At 35.8% G+C, this 24,179-nt stretch overlaps 1 protein-coding gene, 1 long non-coding RNA gene and 1 pseudogene across 2 annotated transcripts; 2 read left to right on the top strand and 1 right to left on the bottom strand.

Annotated features, from left to right (window-relative positions):
- The first annotated feature begins 6,959 nt into the window (after positions 1-6,959).
- On the top strand, positions 6,960-8,216 carry LOC115988534 (protein FAM133). Its single transcript, XM_031112107.1, has one exon. The coding sequence runs from the start codon at positions 7,120-7,122 to the stop codon at positions 7,933-7,935; it is 816 nt and encodes a 271-aa protein (XP_030967967.1). The 5' UTR covers positions 6,960-7,119; the 3' UTR covers positions 7,936-8,216.
- A 2,763-nt stretch (positions 8,217-10,979) lies between these two features.
- LOC115988525 lies at positions 10,980-13,970 on the bottom strand (annotated as a pseudogene).
- Positions 13,971-14,022: 52 nt separating this feature from the next.
- LOC115988542 lies at positions 14,023-16,713 on the top strand. The gene is made up of 2 exons (XR_004091567.1): positions 14,023-15,224; positions 15,373-16,713. It is a non-coding gene; the product is annotated as an uncharacterized LOC115988542 (long non-coding RNA).
- The last annotated feature ends 7,466 nt before the right edge of the window (positions 16,714-24,179 follow it).

The following is a 24,179-nucleotide window of genomic DNA, read 5'->3' as shown; positions in this document are numbered from 1 at the left end:
TCAACCTTCTGACAACATCATGAATGGCGCGATAGGCGGTTGAACCACGAACTCAATCTCCAGTGAGACTACGAACGGTGCCATCCATATCCTTATTCTCTCCTTGGCCTCTCTAAACCCAGTCCACGTTCTTGTCAGGTGACTAGAGTGTTAGCTTAAGAAACAGCTGACTAATGGAAGTACCAATTTGGCTAATGTGTAAAGTTCACGTATTAAATTGGTTAAAATAAAAGTTTAGGGGGTGTCATGGTCACTATCTAAAAGTTCAGAGAGTATGTGGGCATTTTTTCCAATTATATTTTATTAGTATTGTAATTTAATTTCTAGAGTCAATTGTTTTTGTAATTTAATAATTGAGATTTTTCAAGTCATTTTGAACTAGGTTTGTTTATTCGATTAGAATTAGAATTAGGGTTTCCTATATAATCATAATGTAAGGACGCGATTCGCGGCGGACCGTAACAGTGTCGGGTTCGCACGTAAAAAGGCCCAAACAATATCATTTGTAGAGCGTGGGTTTGAAAGGCTAGGTCTTGGTCGCCAGGCGGTGGGTTTTTCGTGGTATTCATTCGTGGCTAGGTTGTCTTCACCCCTGGAATCTTTCTCCTGGAGGTGGGCTGGGAGGCTCTGGTTTTTGGCCATTTTTCCCAGCCCCCTCTCTAGGTTACTTATCTTTCCTTTTATATCTGCTTGTGTTCATTGTCCTTCGTCCACGTATAGGGTCAACCTTTCCAAGACTGATACTTGTCCCATCAGCCCATACCCAAAGTCGCTGGGGGTGGTTGTAAAAGTCAAAGAATACGGCTCTGTCAGGTTCAGAGTATTAAATGGCAGTAAGGGCAACTTTCCCTTGATATTTTAGATTTTTCTTCCTAGTTTTAGTCCTATACCGTTTTTACCCCTCTTCCTGGTGGGACTTTGGGTCTGCCGAGGACTGAACTGTCCTCGGCTGAATCCCAGGGCTATCTTGCCGAGCTTGGGCCATAGCCTTCCTCGACTTGGGCCTCTGGCCTCCTCACGGGTAAATGGGTCCGGCTCATAAATTATTTGGGCCCCACAATAGCCCCTCAAAACCCTGCTATCCAACTTCTTAGTTGGAAATGGGGGTTTTGGTAATACCGAGCTTTTATTATGACTTATTCAATTCAGCCTTTCACTAATGCTGGCGGTTCTCCATCTGCCCAGGAAACGCACCGGTCTACGAGTCAGTTTTTTAATTTTACTCCTGATGCGTTCTTGCCGTTTGGTTATCCAAAACGCGCTTTTAATGACCTCTATTTACGAGACTACTTTAATTCGACGGTTTTTTTTGATGAGGTGGAGAAGTGGAACCGGCATATTTGTGTTTGCAGATTCCTTTGGAGATCTGAACCTATTAAATGCCTCCCGCTCCACCCTCCGTATAAGAGAGAAGGTAGGAGGTTATTGTTTTTTGTAAAGAGTCCATTCTCATCCTTCTGAGATTTGAAATACTTGGCCTCCCCTAGAGTTTATTTTACCCACTAGTTTATACACTAAATCGTGATACGCTTTACCATAACAACGAGTAATGAAGGAGCCATACCCCTCCCATAAACGCCACGTACCAATAAAGCTCGTAATGGCTCGGTCAGGACAGGGATGGCGAAGACTCAAAATCAACCTCGCCTTTCTTTCAGCCAAAATCCGAAGCAGGGACTCGTCACGTCAAACTTCCGGCGTGACTGAGTCGAGGACACCTATTATCAGTACCAACCGCTCTCTCATGAGCATACCTAACATGGCACCAGTGTGCTAGGAGTCAGGACTGAGGCAGGGACCAAGTGCCCCTGCTTCTTCCTCTCTTCGTTCACTGGTGTCTCCTTTTGCCTCTCTTTCTTCTTCTTTCCACCACCAGATCCATTCTGGTGCTTTTCCTTCTCCCTCTTTTGCTCATTTTTCTTTCTTTTCATCTCTTCTCTCTTCTCTCTTCTTCTCCTCCTTCTTTTCATTCATCTCCTCCATCTTCTTCATTCATCTCCTCCATCTTCTTCTGAAGAAGGTCCTTCTCTCGATATGGGCACTACTGAGGCAGAGTTTGGAAGGACTTCGGAGACGAGTTTAAAAAGAGACCTGACCGTTTACTTAATGTATTGTTTTTTTTGTTTTTATTGTTTTGGCAATCTACCTTTTGTATAGGCTTGTTTAAGCCCCTCTTTGTACGTTGTAATACATCTTTGTATTAATGAAAATTGTTATCACTTTATTTCACATACTCTATCTCTATATTTCCGGGATGATAAAGCAATGAATAGACATACAATCTTGTGAATGAAAAGATTTTTTTTTAAACTGTGACCGACGTCTAGGAACAAAATCCCAGTTAATAGAAAGATCTTGCTCTGCGCTTATAAAAACAATCCGGCTTAATAATATTGAATCAAACAAAAGATACTTAGGGCTGAAACTCTCATTAGGCAGGAAAAGAAAGGACATTATGATGGGTCTATTGAGTCGGTCGGGTACCATACCGCCGACCTTAGAGTACAATATTTGGGGCCATAATCCCTTATCCAAGAGAAAGGCGCTATTATGTATTGATAAGTGCTTTTCGATATAGTAATATAGCATTTGAATCAATGACACTTAGGGCCAAAATGCTTGCTAAGAAAAAGATATCACCATAACCTTAATACAGTTGTTTGGCACAACAATGCCGACCTGTAAAAAACGATACTTACCCCAAAATTGGCCGAGATGATAGCTTAATGCACGATGCAGTGTAGGAAGTAACCATTCGAGGACATATCACCCGCAAAATGAACAGCCCCCTAGGCTATTAAATAGTGACGCGTTTCAACATTTTCTTAACACTCCTATTGGCATTAACCTTTTACAGTTTTTGAGCCGAGGACTGAGCAACTTAGAATTGTTATTAAGTAGCCAACCTTACAAAAACTCAATCTTCTTCTCATCCAAGTAGTTGGTTTCCCCATAGACTTGAGTCCGAGGACCATGCAATGCCTTGGTTCTGTCCAAAACCTAGTTTTCCTCATCCAGGTAGTTGGTTTCCTCATAGGCTTGAGTCCGTGGACCATGCAATGCCTTGGTTCTGTCCAAAACCTAGTTTTCCTCATCCAGGTAGTTGGTTTCCCCATAGGCTTGAGTCCGTGGACCATGCAATGCCTTGGTTCTATCCAAAACCTAGTTTTCCTCATCCAGGTAGTTGGTTTCCCCATAGGCTTGAGTCCGAGGACCATGCAATGCCTTGGTTCTGTCCAAAACCTAGTTTTCCTCATCCAGGTAGTTGGTTTCCCCATAGGCTTGAGTCCGAGGACCATGCAATGCCTTGGTTCTGTCCAAAACCTAGTTTTCCTCATCCAGGTAGTTGGTTTCCCCATAGGCTTGAGTCCGAGGACCATGCAATGCCTTGGTTCTGTCCAAAACCTAGTTTTCCTCATCCAGGTAGTTGGTTTCCCCATAGGCTTGAGTCCGTGGACCATGCAATGCCTTAGTTCTGTCCAAAACCTAGTTTTCCTCATCCAAGTAGTTGGTTTCCCCATAGGCTTGAGTCCGTGGACCATGCAATGCCTTGGTTCTGTCCAAAACCTAGTTTTCCTCATCCAAGTAGTTGGTTTCCCCATAGGCTTGAGTCCGAGGACCATGCAATGCCTTGATTCTGTCCAAAACCTAGTTTTCCTCATCCAAGTAGTTGGTTTCCCCATAGGCTTGAGTCCGTGGACCATGCAATGCCTTGGTTCTATCCAAAACCTAGTTTCTTTTGGCGCTGGACCTTGGCTTTAGGGGAGTTAGCTCCTCGGCCAAGCCCCTAGAATTATCCGGGCGATTAACGCTACCAAGCGTAGCCCCTAGTCAAGAAGCATAGCCCCTAGCAGAACTTTACTCTAAAACTCTATAACCAGTTGTCAGAAATGACAAGGGAAATCTCTCGACCCACCGCCTATGCCAACACACAAGCCTTTCCCACAGAAGGCGCCAATTGTAAGGACGCGATTCGCGGCGGACCGTAACAGTGTCGGGTTCGCACGTAAAAAGGCCCAAACAATATCATTTGTAGAGTGTGGGTTTGAAAGGCTAGGCCTTGGTCGCTAGGCGGTGGGTTTTTCGTGGTATTCATTCGTGGCTAGGTTGTCTTCACCCTTGGAATCTTTCTCCTGGAGGTGGGCTGGGAGACTCTGGTTTTTGGCCATTTTTCCCAGTCCCCTCTCTAGGTTACTTATCTTTCCTTTTATATCTGCCTGTGTTCATTGTCCTTCGTCCACGTATAGGGTCAACTTTTTCAAGACTGATACTTGTCCCATCAGCCCATACCCAAAGTCGCTGGGGGTGGTTGTAAAAGTCAAAGAATACGGCTCTGTCAGGTTCAGAGTATTAAATAGCAGTAAGGGCAGCTTTCCCTTGATATTTTAGATTTTTCTTCCTAGTTTTAGTCTTATACCGTTTTTACCCCTCTTCTTGGTGGGACTTTGGGTCTGCCGAGGACTGAACTGTCCTCGGCTGAATCCCAAGGCTATCCTGTCGAGTTTGGGCCATAGCCTTCCTCGGCTTGGGCCTCTGGCCTCCTCACGGGTAAATGGGCCCGGCCCATAAATTATTTGGGCCCCACACATAATATTGTATTCCTATCAAAATAGATTATTTTAATGGAATCAAAATTTCTCTTGAGATTCTCCTAATAATTTGGTACTAATTTCAGCCAAATTCTAATTGTTGATTTGTAGAGATTCTCCTTTGCTTTGTGCTAACTCCAAACAAACCTAGGAATTGACTCTTAAGTTATCTTTTATTTTTTGTAGTTTATGTAATTTTTTAGACTTTAGAGATCTATTTTAAATTTTTTTGAAAAAAATTAGGTTATTAATTGACATGGCATAAATTAAATTGATACGACATGATTTACTACTCTGATATGCTCTACTAATATACTCTCAACAAAGCTGAATTTATCTAGGTGTGTTCCAAATATTGATGTAAATTGCCCATTGTGTAATTTTGAACCTAAATATTCTCTTTCATTTATTTAATTGTTGCCAAGTAGCTCAAATTTTGTGGTTTGGTTGTGGTTGGGTTCTAATAATGTTGAACATTCCATTCTTTGACCCATACTAGTCTTCTACATGGGATAACGGGCCGTTAATATGATACTTGAAAGGCTGAGAGTTCCCCCTAGTATCCAATTATCGTGCTTCTCATGCCTTTAAATAGTCATTTACCACCTATCTGAAAAGCTTTCCAAATATGAGATGAATTTCTAGAGGAGTGGGTATCCATTAGGGTGTTATTAGGAAAGTACTTGGCTTTAAGGAGTTTGGATATGTCCATAAATGCCAAGCTTTTCATAAGTAGAGCTAGGTTCCTATGTCTAGTGGTAATGATACCAAGACCTCCACCCTCTTTGGGTTTTGTGATCACTTTCCAAGATATGGTATGACAAGTGTGATGAAGAGTAGAGTCTCCCCACAAAAAACCACTATTTAATATATCTGTCTCTTTACAAGTTTTTCCAAGAAGTAAAGTAGTTCAAATGGAATTAATAGGAATTGTATTTGCTTTGGATTTAATCATCATAACTCTCCCACCTATAGATAAGCACCTAGTTTGCCATCCTTCAATCTTTTTTTCTAGTTTTATTAATAATAAATTGGTACAAACTCGCTTGTCTTCTTGATGTAAAAATGGGGCTACCTCATGTTCCTATTTGGTTTATGTGGATACACTTAAAATACTAGATATATGATCTTTTTCTTGGCGCTTAAGATTAGATGAAAAGAATAATTTGGATTTAGGTATGCTAATCAATTGGCCAAAACAACTACAAAATTTATCTTGAAAATCTTTGAGAATTGAGATGAGGACAACAAAAATGAGTTGCTTTAGGGCACCTCCTTTAGATATCGAAAAGCGGCAGAGGCTTTCTTATAAATCCTTGATCTCGATCTCATTAGTTATTAATTATTAGTGCTTAATTCTTTTTGGTTTTTAATGCTGAAATGGTGGAAATGCTAAACGACATAAAGAAGAGAGAGAGGCATGGTGTAAACTTAGGTAATTAGGTTGGAAGATTGTAGAGAAACTTCAAAGGGAGGTGCCACTTTGCAAAAGTTTAGAGTCTAACACATGTCTCTCGTTTATTGGATAGTTAATTTTGCACATATGTCTCTCGTTTATTGGATTTTGATACGGATGATATGATATCATTTAATATAAAATATTTTTTCCATTAACAGATGTCCTTGGGCATTTATTAATTGACAATTTTATTTTTGATATTACTTTTATGAGAAGTATAAAAAGCCGACAAAAAAATCAATAACTTTTTTAATTTCTCACAAAAACTATTTAAAAATATTTTCTAAATTAATGCCCTTATGACATTTGTTATTTTTAACAAGTTGTTGGTTTCATTAGCTCAAGAATTAAATTAATAAAGTAAAAAACTAGTTACCTAATTTCAATATTAATCAGTTATTTTATAATTACAATTTTTGTTGTAACTTATTTGAATTAATTGATTATTACTATTTTTTTCACAATTTGTTTAAAGTATAAATAATACTTTTTTTTTTTGGGTAAACAATAATTATCTTTTTAATTTTGAAGATAAAATACTATTTTGATCCCTAAACTTTATCAAAAATTTGTTTTTTCATTCATAAACTTTAAGTAGTTTATTTTTTGTTCCTAAACTATTAAAAAGTTCTTATTTCATCTCCAAACTATTAAAAATATTTTATTTATGTCCTTAAATTTTACTAAAAGTTTATTTTTTATCCTTAAACTATTAAAAAAGTTCTTTTTCTATTCTTATTTTTGTTTCTATACTATTCAAAACACACTTTACAAAATTTAGAATAATCTTATTTTTAAAAAATTTAGAAGTGAAAAATAAACTTTTAATTTAATAAAATATAAGGATCAAAATAGTATTTAACTCTTAATTTTTTTAAGTAAATTCGGCCAATTTTTCAAGAAAGTTTCCGCTTGTAAAGTACAGCAAGCTGACGTGGCTAACCGACCCAGAAAACCACCCCCAAATATCAAAAAAACGGCGGAAGCTTTTCTCATAAATCCTGAAACCCTAGCAATCTCTCCCTTTCTTTTCACAGAGACTCAAACCCTGGAGAACCAAAACCTAAACCCATGGCCTCAACAACGATGAAGACGGTCTCAGGGAGGGTCCTCTCGTCGAAGCCAATCTCTCTCAAGAAGGCGACTACTACACTCTCCACCTTCGTCGCCTCCGATAACGGCGCGTCGCCGGTCATCTCCGCCTACCTCCGACGCGCCTTGTCTGCATTCAAGGAGTTGAGACAGCACGAGAAGGAGCTAAGAGCTCCGGGCTCCGACCGGACGAGCGATTGGTCCAAATCGGAGTTCCTCAGCGAGGGTGATACCGTCGGCGTTAACTCGACACGGATTCAGAGTATCGAGGTGAGTCAAGCTCCGAGTCACAAACCCAAAAAACGACTTCGTCCGGAGAGTATTGATAGTTTTGGCACGAACCTGACCCCTGCGGATAACGGAGGTGTGGAGAGTAAGCTGAAAGTCGATGTTGGAGAGAATTCGGTTCGGGTCGCGGAGTCGGGTCACGGAGACCAGGAAACTAGCTTGGAAATAGAGAGTGATAGAAAAAAACACAAAAAGAAGAAGAAGAAGAAGGAGGAGAAGGCGAAGGCGATGGATGAGGATGATAATATCGAAAATGTTCGAGGTGGTGGGGATAGAATGGTAATTGAGGAAGAGCCAGAGAGTAATAAAAAGAATAAGAAAAAGAAGAAGAAGAAGAAGAAAAATGATGGTGGTGATTATGAGAACAATGTGATTGAAGCTGAGGAGGAGAATAATATTGGAATTGAAGAAGTAAAAAAAGAGGAGAGCAAGAAGAGGAAGAGTGTCGAGGAGGTTGAAGTGGAAGTGGATGGCAAGAACAAGAAGAAGAGGAGGAAAACTGGTTGAGTTGAGCTAATTTTGACTTAAATTAGGTGTTTTAGCAATCAATTTTGATTGGTGTTGTATTTGGAAACCCGTGGAGATTTCGTTACGAAGCAATTCGTAGGCTCAATCGATTCTTAAGGGTAAATTTATTTTAGTATCGGATCATGTTTTTGATGTAACGTTTGAGAGTATATTTTTCTTGGTAGCTTTTGATTGAAATGAAATATTTTTTATGGTTGATGTTATTTCTTCGGTTTTTTTAGTGTATTGAATAGCACAATAACAGTGTTATGATTGATGAATTGAGCATGTGAATGTTAATGTTAGCATAGTGAAATACAAAGCCACCTTTACTACATAGTCTGTTAGAGGAAGTTGTTCTTCACTTGAGCTATAAGTTCTATTTAATGCTTACATTATGTGCCATGTTGTACACGTTATTGTTTAGGCGTTTTGGAGACTGTTTCGCCATTATATGCTGATGGAAGTTCTAACTGCATCTGGTTGCTTGGTTATCTTTTTAATACTACAAAAAATGGATATTGTCAGTTTAGGTAATGTTGTCATTGAGATGTTTTAGTTTTAATGGTTTCTGATTTATAGCAAAGAAGTTTATCGAAGTTCTGGAATTATGGGAACTTGTTTCATAGCTTCATCTTCAAATTATCGTATGATGCCTTGGGCTTTGTTATCTTATTAAGCTTCAACCTTTATCCAGTTTTTTTCTCACTTTTAATGCATATTCGTTTTGGATAATATTGGTCACAACATATCTGGTTAGTACATGAGATTTTGCAAAACTTTAATGCTACTACATATGTAGAAGCAGTGATCTCCAAGATATTATGAAAAGAAAAATGATTATGCAGTTTATGACATCATGAACATTCAAGCATTTGTATATCTTCATTATTTCCAACAACCAAATTGTAGGTATACTTCACATTGCAGAGAATCCTCAAATCCCCAGTAAATAAAGAAACTTCATTCAAAAATACCAATGGAGATATTTAACCACTCTTTGTCTGTCTAGAAGCAAACTCACAATAATGTGCTCTAATCTATATAGTTTTGCTCTAAAGCAGTACAAATATCAGCAAAACAATCAGCTGGTTAGCTTTAGTTGTACGTATTTACACTCAACTGTCAAAAAGTAGTGAAAATTTCACAAATTTATGAGCCCGACTTCTTTATTTTCATGGTTGAATAGTGCTTCCACAAATTATTCTTTACATTTTCTGAATTTCTTGATATTTTATTAGATTGTGCCATTGTACCCATAGCACAATTTCCCCAAAGCTTAAATGCATGCATTATATGCCTGGTTAAAAGAAGAAAGAAAAAACAGCATACAATTTATCCAATAATGCAGTCTCTAATCTATAGTTGCAGAGTGAGCAAAGAAATATATTCCTTTTTGCTGCTTTTCCATCAATCCTTAAACCATCATTATTTATTTAGTAAATGCTCTACAGGACTGAGAGGTCACCAGTGAAGATCTTTAATTTTCATTTGAAAATAAATTATATATCAATACCCAATTCACTGAAGGTTCATCTGTTTCTTTGCATCAACTCATGCATTTCTCTTCTCTTTGAATTTTATTCTCACATCAACCTCTTCTTCCTCCCATGTTGGGAGATGGTGGGTGGGGGCTCTCTAATTGAATCAGGTTCTTGATGTCATAACTTGATTGGTGGAAGGCACATGCATTTCTCTTCTCTTTGAATTTTATCCTCATATCAACCTCTTCTTCCCCCCATGTTGGGAGATGGTGGGTGGGGGGCTCTCTGGATTGAAAATTCAATTGAGTTAGGTTCTTGGTGTCATAACTTGATTGGTGGAAGGAACATGTATTTCTCTTGTCTTTGAATTCTGTCCTTGTATCAACCTCTTCTTCCCCCATGTTGGGAGATGGTGGGTAGGGGGCTAGCTGGATTGAAAATTCAATTGGATTAGGTTCTTGATGTCATAACTTGATTGGTGGAAGGAACATGCATTGAGTGGTAGCACTTGTACATGCAGATGCTGCTATATTATTTATATTCTTTGGATAATCTTTATGGTAAGAATTGCTTACTTAATGATTTGCTGACTCTTGAAATAATCTATGTAATTGGAAATGTGATAATTTGCAACTCCAGAGTGATTGGATGATTGATTTTTAGTTCAGTCATTGGGAAATCTTGAGAGCCTAAATTAGGAGTCTATGGGTAGGTTTTTAGTCCTCCAATTGTGTGTTGTGACTTGTGATACCATGGGCATTCCACAGTTTTTGGAAAAACAAGTACCATGGCATTAGGTTTGTGCTATTGTTATTGCCTGATTCAGTAAGCATTGTAATAACATGAGATTTTGGAGATGCTTTCAATTGAGTAACTGTCACCACTTGATTTTCTACATGCTTAAGTACTTTTGAACAGACCAACTGTTTGGCCTAGCATAGTAAAGATTGCCTAGATTTATATTTGTGAGGGCTACTTGGTATACTACTATATTGTCTTAGACTTTTCCCTGTTTATTTATTCATCACAATTAATAAATGTCAAAAATGATCATCCAGTGTTTTGTTTTCATTAATTTTTGTTATTTCCAATCTAAATCTATTTTACATTTTTACTGGTGTATGCCTTTCCAAAAGTGTCATGCTCAAAAGTGCTTCCTTTCTTGTTCATACTTTATGCTACATCTTAAAACCTTTAATATTGCTTTCCTGGGTATACTTAGCGGTTGATAGCAATAAAAGATATCAAACTCAATGTTGTTTCGTTGTATGCTTTACCCTCTCTGTAGGGCACAGATTATTTTATTCCACACTGTTGAGATTTCCTCAAAGCTTTAAAAGATTATATACGGTGTAAGTGATTAACTGAGTGAAACTTTTGCACTAATGACATTGGACGATCAAGGACTTGTTTAAATTTTGGACTTGGAGGAAGAGGCGTTTGCTTGGGCCCAGAAGCCAGGAGGCATTCTTTCAAAGATTTTGGATTGAAGTAATATGAGCAGATTAATAAGTAAGCAGTCCACTCTACCTCAGAAATTAACTGATAGAGGTACTCCTTTCTTATAATCATAAATCTTATTTTGTGCTTTTCCTGCTTTGCTTTATCTTGGGATTTGGCTAGCAGTTGGCCTGAGTCCCAGTGTTTCTTTCTAATTGAGAATCCATTATAAGACAAGCTATAGTTGATGGCGCAGCTTGATCGGTTTTCTTGGGGCATTTCCATTGAGTCCAGGTCCAGGCCTGATAAATTATTCAGGGCCCTTTTTGCAGGTTGCTGCTTCCAATTGTAAAACTGAATAGTGTGTATGAAATCTCAGAAGTTTGGGATTTGGATCCAAACCAATATTCAATTATGTAGTCTCAAGTCTCTTATTTTTCCATTGGACTGGCTAGTTGAACTGTAAATGCTGGGACCTGACCAATGATTCTGCTGGTTTGGGGACAATGCTGGCCTACATCTATGCTTTAGAATTATCAAATGTTATATGCTAGCAAGCAGTTGCTTTTGTAAATGATTCCAAGCTATAACTTTTGTATTTACTGTGTTGCGTTAGTGATAAATTGACTCTCTAGTGTCACTAATTCACCCAAAAACCATAATCTCTGACAAATTGAATGTTTCATGGCCAACCAGGCTGAGCCTATGGTTGTTTATCCTTTTATTTCTATAGAAACCTGCCCTTCAAAACTTGGGTGGTTCTTGGCCAAACAATGCAGTACCCATGAATAAAAAAAAAAAAGATTGAAACCTAAAATAAACTAGGCTGCTATTATTTAGCATGTGATCCGTGAGACTTGACCCTTTTTTAATTTTAATAGCTTCGTCCGAAAAGAGGAGGCAAGTACTGCTAGGAAAGGTAGTTTCCAATAGTCAGAATGTTTTATTATGGGAGCCAGATACTGGATTCATCTCTTGTAGCAAATGAATACTTGGACAGCCAACAGAAGCTTGGGAACTTGGGGGTAATGTTCAAATTAATTTGGAAAAAGCCTCAATTGGGCTGTCTTGTTGTACATTATGTAGAGGTGTGGGTTTGGAGAAAATGGAGGGGATGGATGGAATATTCTATTTCCATAGTTTGTTTTGGAGTACAGAACTCCTATTGGTATTTTTAATAGTAATAGAGGCCTACGTCATGGAGATTCTGTCTCACCACTGCCTTTTATTTCTCAAGACCTTATGCAAATGGGCATTGATTACGATGCCATTCTCTTCATTTTGCGTATTGGATTTTCTAAACGATATGATTTCTAGATTTGTACATTTATTATTTTATTTCTCTTTTAGCACTTCTTTTGTTTAATTTTAATGTACTAGGATGGAGTCCCTTTCAGTGCTTTTTTAATGACTTATATTTACTTAATATATAAATAATTTTTCTGTCCGGCATCAGTTCTCCTTGGGCTGGATAGAACTGATTCTCAAGCTTGGATTAGATTTTCCTCGATCCACTAGTTGTCAAAACAATGCTTTTCAACTCTCTCTTTTTTGTTTGCCACTGAGTTTTAGCTCAAATAATATTTTCTCCAACAGTAATGGTTGTCAACTTCTGATCCCTCAAATTGGGCTCTTGTATGATCTCTAACAGGTCTTGCATCTTCTGCATAAGTTGTTTCATCATCGTTTACATTTATAAAATCTCTTATGCTTGATTAAGTCTAGGAGCTCTTGATTTTTGAGGCGCCTTTGACAAAAAAGATTGATTTCTGCTCTTATATCAATTGACATAGTATGACTTACTCTTGCATCACATGGTTGGGAGTGCAATAAGACAAAAATTTACTTCAATTGTCCATTGAAACCTAACTTTCTTATAGGGAAAGAAAAGAAAAACCTCTTCTTGAGTATTTAATCAAGAAAATCATAGGTTCTTAATAGAACTTCCAAGCTAAATGCTAAATCTTTATCAATAATAAGAGATAAGCTATTACAATAGCTGCATAATCTTCTATTTATTCAAAGATTAAGCCATGAAACCCTATTAATATTTAACCATGACCCTTAGTTTATACTAATTCCAGCCATGATGCAATAACCTGAAATAAACTTGGTTGCAACAGTACCACATAAGGAGGAACCCATGACCTCTTTTTTCCTTTTTTGGTCCTGCATTAGAGAGCCATCATTTTGAGCTGGCCAGAAAGGTTTGTTATTGCTTCTCATAACGAAAACCAGTATTCTTGGAGCTGTCAGCAGACCAAATAAAAATTCCATGAAGTTTGCCTTGACGTTGAAGCTTGCTACAAGCCTCAAAGAACCCATTATCGGAGATAGACCCCCGCTTCCATCCATACCAAAGCTCACCAAGACCTTTCCTCCTTTGTAATTGGTGTTCTGGGTCTCAAAGTGTGTAATAAACTGAGAAATAGTTATCCCCTTCTCGTAGGCATAGAACTGAAAGTTGACATAGTCTATGAGATGCGCATACTTCTGCCACAAAGCCAAGTAATATGGCTGAACAGAGTCATTATCATATGGTGCTATTGATGCAAATGACACAACCTTACTTTGTTTTAGGTTTAACAGAAGCCTTCCAATGCACTCAGCAAATGTATTGGGATCAGCAGTGAAGTGTTCATAATCAATGTCAATTCCATCCAAATTATACACTCTTACTATCTGAGTTATTGATTTAATGGCGTTTGTAACCCAAGAGTCAATTGATGTAGGTTCGAAGTGTACATCTTGTCCTTGTATGGTATCTCCTCCAAGACTCAGAGCCTACTTTGACATTTGAATGATCGGCTTTGGTGGAGGAAACATTAGAAGGGGTAAGGTTTTTTGTGTCCCAGTAGACTATGAAGTCACCATTTGTGGGGGAAGGAGGGGAAGATGATGAATAATCAATGTCAAAGGAGAGAATGAAATGAAATTCAATATAAGGATTGATGGGTACATCTGAAAATGTAACATCCTGGAACTCAGCTCCAATGTATTCTCTGAAGAGCTTTGATTTTGCTGGGGCTGCTTGGATTGATGGAACTGTGATGAAGAGAAGATGAAGAATAAGAAAGAAAAGGATCTTGCAAGAATCCATGGCTAGCAGTTGAATCTTGTGTCCTCTTGAAAGGTATATATCTAAGTGAATAATAGTTATAATATTATCTGTCAACATCTTTGTTTCTGTGCAGATGTCTCATTTTGTTGGAAGCTTAATTTCATAAATGTTTTTTTAATATATATATTGCTATTTGCTTCTTTCAGTCAGCATGTATTGCAAGGATCTGTTTTTGTGCATTTGTCTTTTTTCATTGGAGCATAATCACCTTCAATATTATTATTTTCAGGACCTAGCACTTGTCCAATGAATCTGTTATCATTAAATTTTGAGTGCTTATGCACTTTGGTCCCAGGTTTAAATAGATCAAGGAATTAATGGAGCATAGCCTCAAACTAAAATTCAGTAATTTGATTTTTGTGATTGTCTTATTAATGAAATCTGTATTGGATATCATCTCTATATGTAAAATATATAAGGGAATTGAAACTTATGTTGAATGGCATAATTTGTTTGACTGAGAGTGTATGTCTTTATTTTTGATAGTTTCATCTGATGGAAATCTACACATAAGCTACTTTTTTTCAATAGAACTTCCTATTACCTATCAAAAAGAAGGAAATCTACACGTAAGCTTCCATGAGAGGGAAAATATAATAAAAATGAAAAAAAAGTGTACTGGCTTGAATTCACTAATATGAATGGAGTGAAGAGTGAAGTTGTGTGTTAAAAACTTATGAACTATGAAGTGCTTATGTAATCTAGCAATAATCAGCGAACAAGGCTGCAATTTTGGAGAGACTAACCTAACCTGCAATTTTGGAGAGACTAAGTCCCACTTGAACACATGTTTACAAGAAAATGTTTTTAAAGAACATTGGTCTAATTTTCACAATGATTAATTGATAAGGACTAGGATGGTAGCATTGTCTTTATGTTGAATTGAAATCTTATTGCAAGGAAAAAAAGAAAGATATTTTTTACTATTGGCAACATTACACTCATTATGTGAAAGGAAGATTTTATATTATTTTCTATCAAGTGATTTGAGTGAGATGAATGGATGAGACCCATTATGTTCAAGTTGGATGTTCATATGAAATCTGCCTTTCAGTATTATGATAGCTCTGGCTTTCCTAACACTTAAAAATGTAAATATGTATGACTGAGCTCAATGCATTGGGTGTTCAGCCAAGAAAATGAGCAGGGAGGAAGCAAAGATCCAAAGGGATTTTGCAATATATTCTGGATGGCGAATACATTTTAATGTTGAATGGTATAAAGCAAAAGAGAGGGCTGCAAAGGTGCTAGTAGGTTCTTTTATCTTCGAAGTACAAGATAAGGCTACAAGTTTTGCTGATAAATTTGACATAATTACCAATAACCTCTGCATGATTTGCTCTTTTATCATGAGGCCAATATCCCAATTATTATTTTTTTTCTTTGGTGTAGCCTACAATTAAGCTTAAGCTGGTGGCAGCCATAGTTCTTGTTTAAGAAGAAGGGAGTAGCTCAAATTTGTGAAAGTAATTGCTGTGGAAGGTGGAAATAGCAGACCATTTAGAAGATGTACACCGGCTTGTGGACAAGACAAAGAAGGTTTATTTGAGGATGCTGGACAAACTTATCATAGGGTCCATAATGGCTTCTATGTCGTACATGAGAGCTAAGTGGTCCAATATGCTGACGAATTGGACTGTAAAGTAGAAATTTTTGCTTTGTTTTTATTTTGTGACAGGTGTAACTGTACTGACTGTTTCTGAAGTTTATGACACCGTGGGGGTTGGCTGCTGGGATTGCTAGGCAGTGAGTGACAACCAAAGGTGTTTTGAAGACGCGAGCGTTGTAAATGGGGGACCGCTACAACTTATAATAGAAGAGATGAGACCATAGCAGCAGAAATTGATTACAGAAAAGGGGATAAAAATTTATGACTAGTCCATAAGATAAAAGTAACCTGAATCTAATTTAGAACAGATAAAAAGGTTCGGCCTTGATGCGATGACAAGTGCTTCCACCAAAAGCAAGAGGTTGAGGGTTTGAGTCTGGGAATAAGCCTCTCCAAAAATTATTAGGGATAAGGTTGCCTAACATGACCTATCCAAGAACCCGGAAAAGTGGGAGTTTTGTGCAATAAGTATGACCTTTATAATATTCCAGTTAGGAACGCTCACAAGCACAACCAATACTCAGTAGATCTAAACAAGCAGATTAGAAACTCACTGCAAAATGGAGAGGTTGCCGGTGAAGGAGTGCAAATGGAAGGGGCATGTCTCTTCTGTGTGAATTCACTCTCTGCATATCAACCTCTTTTACCTCCCAAGTTGGGAGACGATGGGTGGGGGTGCTCTCTGGATTGAAAATACAATTGAATTATGTTCTTTATGGCATAACTTGATCAGTGGAAGGAACATGTATGGAGTGGTATCACCTCTACATGCAGATACTGCTATATCATTTGCATTCTTTGGATCATCTTTTATGGTAAGAATTGCTTGCTTAATGACGTACTGGTTCTTGAAATAATTTTTGTAATTGGCAATGTGATAATTCACATCTCCAGAGTCCAGGGTAAATTATTGACTTTTAAGCAATCATTGGGAAATCTTTAAGAGTCTAAATTTGTAGTCTATGGGTTGTCTTTTGGTCCTCCCATTGTGTGTGTTGCCTCATACCATGGGAATTCCACAGTTTTGGCAAAACAAGTACCATGTCATTAGTTTTGCTTTAATGTTATTGCCTGATTCAGTAAGTATTGTAGTAACATGAAATGCAGGAGATGATTTCAATTCAGTTATTGTCACCTCTTGATTTTCTACAGGCTTATTTACTTTTGAATAGACCAACTGTTTGGCCTAGCAGACTAGGATTTACCCAGATTTATATTTGTGAGGGCCACTTAGTATGATAATATATTGTCTTCAACTCTTACCTGTTCAGGTCTCTATGCAGTTCTAGCATCTTCTACATAAGTTGCTCCATCATCATTACATTTAGAACATCTCTTCTGCTTGGTTAAGCCAATGAACTCTTGGCTTTTAAGTTGCGGTCGACGTCTGATACCTATTTCTTAGTGTTGGAAAATTCCATGTATCAAAACATGTGTTAATGAGGGTTCTAATCATTGCAATTTAGTTGGGTGTTGTTTTCACTAAAAAGCTACTTGAAGATTACAAAGTTCAGAAGGCTCACTTGAGCGAACTCAGGCCTTGTTCATGTGAACATCAAAAGCAGGCAAAGACTTTGTGCGACCTTCACTCAAGTGAGATAACGAATTTTTTAGTTCTAATTCTAATTGAAGATTTATTTAACCTAAACTTTTACCTACCTTTGAACATCCTTTGATGCATGGCTTTTGAGGTGGGAGGCAGCCGTGCTAGTAATTTTCTTTAGACTAAACTTCAAAAATCATCTCCCTTGCGTTACTCCTTTAGAGTTTCTTATAGAGTTTCTCCTTGTGAGTGTTTTTTCAAACCACAGACCAGAGAGTTCCTCGGAGCATTGGAGTTTCAGGTTGATGTGGACGAAATTGTTCATGGAGGAAGTTCTAGAGAAGGATTCCCAAGTTTTGGAGCTACTGCGGCAGTAGGCAAATGGGTTGCTTGCTGAGGTTTTGAGTTGAGTCTAGTCTGTAAAAGGTTATGTAAGTATAGATTGATTGCATTTGTTTCTTCTATAATGAAATTTCTAACAGGTTTGGTTTTCTCGGAGTGGTTTTTCTTTTGAAGAGTTTTTCAAAACTTTTCCACTTCATCACCAAATCAATGTGTTTTTTGGATCTTTATTGCCTTTTGGATTGTGGTGATTACTGTGATGTATTAATTGGTGAGTTGTTAACTCTGGATTTAAGCAATAATTAATGTGTTATTAATCTGATAGTTAACACATAGGGTCAATCTTAGATTTTTCACAATTGACACAGTATGACTAACTCTAGTACCAAATGATGTTGTCAGGAGAGTAATAAGACAAAAATTTACTTTCAATTGTAAATTAAAACCTAACTTTTTTAAAGGTAACAAAAGAAAAACCTCTTCTTGGGTATTTAATCAAGCAGACCATGGGTCCATAGGTCCTCAATATAACTTTCCAGATAAATACAAAATTTTTTATTGGTAGTAAAAAACAAGCTATTACAGTAACTGCATAATTTTCTATTTATATAAAGACAAAATCATGATTTTTTTTTTTTTTTTGATGAGTACAAAACAATGAAATTTAATCATGACCCTTAATTTATACTAATACCTTCCATGATCAAATAACCTAAATTAAACAAGGTTGCAACAATAACACATGAGGAGTAACCCTTGAGGCCATGGCCTATTTTTCCTTTGTTTATCCTGCACTAGAGGCCATCATTTTGAGCTGCCAAAAAGGTTTGTGATTGCTTTCATAATAAAAATTGGTCTTCTTGGAGTCATCAGCAGACCAAATAAAAATGCCATGAAGTTTACCTTGATATTGAAGCTGGCTACAAGCCTCAAAGAATCCATTATCAGGAGATAGACCCCCACTTCCATCCGTACCAAAGTTCACCAAGACTTTACCACCTTTGTAATTGGTGTTCTGGGTCTCAAAGTGTGTAATAAACTCAGGAAGAGTTGTCCCCTTCTCATAGGCATAGAACTGAAAGTTGACATAGTCAATGAGATACCCATACTTCCGCCACAAAGCCAAGTAATATGGCTGACTAGAGTCATCATCATATGGTGCTATTATGGCTGACAGATAATAATAAAGAAATAATAAAAAAAGGAATGGTAAAAGAGATGAAAGAAATGATAGAAAGAATAGAAAGTCAACAAACCAATTCAAAAGATGAAACTCTACGTAAAGAATTAGATATAGGAAAAGACATAGTAAAACAAAGAAACATGACAAAGAAAGAGAAAAAAGATGATAGTTTAGAAAAAACAAATAATAGTCCTAGATATAATAATGATAGTTCAAAAGAATTGTATGAAAGACAAAATAATGAAATAATACGTAGGAAGTTTGATACTAAAGAGATAGAAAGAGATAGTGTAGTAAAAGTAGTCAACTAGAAGACAGATACAATCTCTATCCGAGATTACTTATCAATACAAAGACAGAAGATCCAGTAATTTGTGATCCTTTGTGGCTATTTGAAATGCTAGAAGCAGGGTTTATCAGCAAATTAACCATAACTTCTGCAAATCAGATTAGTTTATTTCCCAATGTCATCCGAGTAGCAGCCGCACAGATTGGAGGACTTAATTATATGAAAATACTAATCTGGAGTACTCTTTCAGCCTGGGATAATAGCTATTATATGGAAGCTCAGCCAGTACACATTTTGGTCCTTATTCATGATTGGGGTTGTATCCCTGAATACAATTGGTATACAGGAGATACTTATTAAAATTGAAAGACTCTATAGAAATACCTATTGCTTGTATTAGGTGTAGAAAATATGGATACCATGTTACAGATTGTAGAAAGAAAGAAAAAGACAAGAAAGAAAGGGAAAAAATGAAAATAAAACAAGATGGTGTAGAAATAAAATCAGTAGCTCTACAAGACTTAATGACAGAAGCAAAAATGGGAAAAAAGGAAATTAAAGAAATTAAAGAAGAAAATTCCACAGACATAAATGAGTGAAATATTGTAGAAATAATAAATTTAAAAGAATTTTCTAACCCCACAGACAGAAAATTTGATGATGATGATGATGATGGCAATAGAGAGAATTTCTTAAGTTTAATTGACAGAGTAATTTTCCAAAAATGGCATATAGAAATTACTTTAGTAATTAATAAAGAGTTTTCTTTGACAGAAATTGTTTCAGGAGCTTTCAAAGCAAACTCCATCATTACATATGTGAACTCTAGGTATTTTATAATTAATTTTGTTCCATTAGCTTGAGTTAATCTTTCATCTCTGAAGAGCTTTGACTCTGCTGCGGCTGCTTGTATTGATGGAACTGTGATGAAGAGAAGATGAAGAATAAAAAAGAAAAAGTGCTTGGATGAATCCATGGCTTTTGGCAGTTGAATACTTTTGTCCTCTCGAGAGGCATATATATATATATATATAAGTGAATAATTGTTATAGTATTGTCCGACAACTACATCTCTGTTTCCAGGCAGATGTCTCATTTTTATTGCAGGCATAATTTGGTATTTCAATGCAATTAGAATATTTGATGCTTCTGCTTCTTTTGGTCAATATTTATTCGCAAGGGATCTGTTTTTGTGCATTTGTCTCTTTTCATTGTAGCATAATAATCACCTTCACTATTATTATTATTATTATCATCATCAGGACCTAACACTTATCCAATGAATCTTTTGTCATTAAATCTTTAGCGCTTATGCACTCTGGTCCAAGGTTCAAATAGATTAAGGAATTAATCTATTTTTATTTCTTCTATGTTGAAATCTTATTGTAAGAAAAGAAAAAGATAATTTATAATATCCGGAACACGTCATTAATTATGTAAAAGGTAGATTTTTTTTTTCTCTTTTTAATTTTTATCAAGTGATCTGAAAGAGAAGAGTGTATGAGACCCATTTATGTAAAAAGCCAGATGTTCATAACTTTGTATGAAAACTGCCTTTTCAATATTATGATACCTGACTTTCCAAAAACTTAAAATGTAAATATGTATAACTGAGCTTATTGGCCAAAATTTGGTAAATAGTACATTTTTTGGAAAAAATTCAGTGACTAGTATGCGTTTGAACTTATTTGGTAAGTTGGATTGTTTTTGGAACTCGAGTTTGTCAAACATTTGTTGAGTTTTTGCCAAGTGGTACATTTGTTGAGTTTCTCTCATTTAAGTTTCCACCTTCTCAAAGTTTACATTTATGTAAAACTTTTAATTCATTGAATGTGTTAATGAAGTGAATACACATTAATTATCTATAAGTATGCACTAATTACATATATATATATATATATATATATATAAGAATTTTATATGGTTTTTTTCTTAAAATAATATATGAAAGAAAAAACATCACGTGAGAAACTATGTGATTCTGTCATGTGGCGCTTTGTAATAGTAATTTTTCATTTAGCTTTACACCTCAACTTCTTTACATATTTGGATTATAATAGAATTCTATTAATAGGATATCACTATTTTCACTGAGTGTTTAACTTACCACTATCATACTTCAATAACATAAATATGACATCATAAATTTTAGATGATATTTCTATAAGCCAACTAAACATTTACTTTTTTCTCAAAAAAAAAAAAAAACATTTACATGAAATTACAAATTTTTTATGCTAACTCCAAGCCAATGTAGAAAAAAAAAATATATTATGATTAAAAATTTCAGCAAAAAAATAAATGATTAAACAAACAATCAACTTATTACACCACATTTTTTTTTTTGAGAAGATATTACACCACATAATAACTAATTTCTAATTTATGTAACTTCTTCTTTATAGTTTAAATTCTCCATCCCTTTAATTTTGTATTAAATCATTAATTTAACAAAAGTCTCTTCATGTTATTGCAACATTACCTCATGTTATTACTTTAAAATATTTTGAATATTCTATATAAGTTTTTTACATAACAGTTTAAAGTATTATCCATGCATCGCGCAAGACCATGGCTAGTTTCTTAATAAATAAAGCTAGATATTCCGTGGAAATTTAGCTATATATAACATTTAAAACAATTGAACTCTTTTATGATCCATTTTAAAATTTTCTTATGTGTTGTTCCTTAAAAAATAGAGCACACTTCTGTTTTATTTTATTTTGGGATAATTATAGATTACCCACATGTGGTTTAGCTCGAATTTAATTTACCCACCTGTGGTTTTATTTTTGACACTTTACTCACTCGTTGCTCATTTCGTCTATGCTCCGTAACCCACCTCTAATTTTTCCGTTACTCTAACATGTTTCATCAAAAAATCAAACAAGAAATCAGATCAAACACTCCTCTTCCACACACTCTCTACGCTTGCTCACCCATTTGGGAAAATGGACATTTGATATCAGCTTCCATAACCAGATTCACCACTTGCGAACACATGTGACACCAATACCTTGCTGCCATTGTTTCCTCCATTTTTTCTTCTCCCTTCTTTCCCCACCACCACCACTACCTTTGACTCTGTCACGATCAAAAATTTAAATTAAAAAAAAAAAAAATCAACACAGTAATTTAATGAATAATAGACACCAACCATCCCCAACACAAAACTCTCATAGTCAAACATTCATTCACAGGCAAAGAATCAAATAGTTAGCAAGTCTTTCACAGATCTAAATCATCATCAACCTTTTCAACTACCACACCCAAAAAAAAAAAAAAAAACCCAAAAAATAGAAACCCCACAAAATTCCCAGATTAAAAAAATGCCCAGAAACATTGTTTAAGATTATAGAATAAAGGTCACAAATTTGCATACCCATTAACCTAGAAAGACAAAAGTAACACCCCAAAAAGCAAAAGAACCTGGTTAAAATTGTGAACAAAGATAATCTAGTAAGCAAAAAAAAAAAAAAAAAATGCGTTTTTGATATTGATATATTATAACAAAAATTGTTTGATCTGCAAATAAAGAAAAAGAAATGAGATTGAGAGAAATTTTGCACTTACTAAGACCCAGAAGAGGAACAAGAGAAGGGAGCGAGAGTAGGTCCAAAATTAAAATCTAAACAAAAATTTATAAAATTTGGCTTTTGGGTATTGGATATTGGAGAAAATAAGGATGGTTTAGACTCAACAATTTATGTTTTTATAAATTGCTGAGTCTTAACCCTTCTTATTTTCTAAGATCCCAAGTGGGTGAGCAAGCGTAGAGAGTATGCAGGAGAGGAGTGTTTGATTTGATTACTTATTTGATTTTTTGATGAAACATGTTAGAGTAACGGAAAAATTAGAGGTGGGTTACGGGGCATAGATTGAATGAATCATGGGTGGATAAAGTGTCAAAAATAAAATTACGAGTGGGTAAGTTAAATTCGAGCTAAATCACAGGTGGATAATCTGTAATTATCCCTTTTATTTTTTAGTAAATGTGTAGTACTTCAAGTTGACATAAATTATTGATCAGTATTGATTATATAGATTTCGCTGCATTGGTTTCCAACTTTCCATGACAATAAGCACATCCCCGACTTCTAAAGTGAAAAAAAAGAAGCCAGGTTTAGGCTTCTTGGTTCTCCATTCCTTTTTTTTAAAGGAATTTTTTTAAGGCCAATTTCATATTCAAAAAAAATGTTATTATGTTGAATGGATCCCCTCTATTGAAAATTGGGGCGGCAGTACGTTATAGTTAGGGGGTTCAAACCCCTTGACCCGAATTTATATATATATATATATATATATATATAAAATATATATTTTTTAAAATTGTTTTGAACCCCCTGCAATACAAATTTGCACACCCTCACCATGCACCTGACTCTTTATTTTTTTAAAGCCCAACTTAAACTCCGGGAAAAAAAAAAAAAGAAGTTCAAAAGAAAATTTAGGTCTTTAATCTCAGAAATAAAAAGCCCATAAATCAAATTTTGAAAAATCGTAAACAAAAAAAAAGGGCCAAATAAAACCTAAGAATTTGCAGCTGCCTAACCTCCAAAATCTCTCATTATCTTTCTTCACTCTCCAAACCCAAAGGAAAAAGGCTGCCTCTGCTTCACACACACAAAATCTATCGCTGCATAGCCCCTACGATCTGCCGCCACCTAACTGTCCCTAATCTGCCATCGCCGTTTGGTCTGCTTTCTACTGCCGCTTGATCTGGTTTTTCAGCTTTCTCTTTCTCTCTTTATTTCATTGTGAGAGTGTGTTTAAAGTGTTTTGATATGCTATTTCATTGAATCTGTGTGAGTGAATCACCGTGTGTGCGTGGAGTTATATTTTGATTTCTTTTGTTGAGTTTTGAAACTTGGACTGTGTTTGTAGGGTTAAGAATTGTGACTGTGTTCTGATATGTGTTGTTGAGTAACTCAACTGGTCAACTTAAGTTTTGAGTCTATAATAAGTCTGACCGTGTGTGTGGGCCTGTGGGGGTTAATGGGTTATAAAACTTATAGTGTTTTACTGTTGTTGAGTTTTGAGTTTCTTTACTGTTGTAGTGTTGTTGTAAGAGCAACCACATCAGCTCGTCTAAAAATTTCTGTCTATTTTACACTAAAAACCTGCTTTTTCTATTTTATACCATCACATTTCCAAAACATCCACATCAATTTATCTATTTTACAAATCTATTCTAATTAAATAATATTATTTATTAATATTTTTATTATTAGTT

This window comes from Quercus lobata, chromosome 1 (genome assembly GCF_001633185.2).
Source record: "Quercus lobata isolate SW786 chromosome 1, ValleyOak3.0 Primary Assembly, whole genome shotgun sequence".
NCBI classification, from domain to species: Eukaryota; Viridiplantae; Streptophyta; class Magnoliopsida; order Fagales; family Fagaceae; genus Quercus; species Quercus lobata.
The sequence above is the reverse complement of the archived record's forward strand: the minus strand, read 5'-3'. Positions and strand labels throughout refer to the sequence as shown.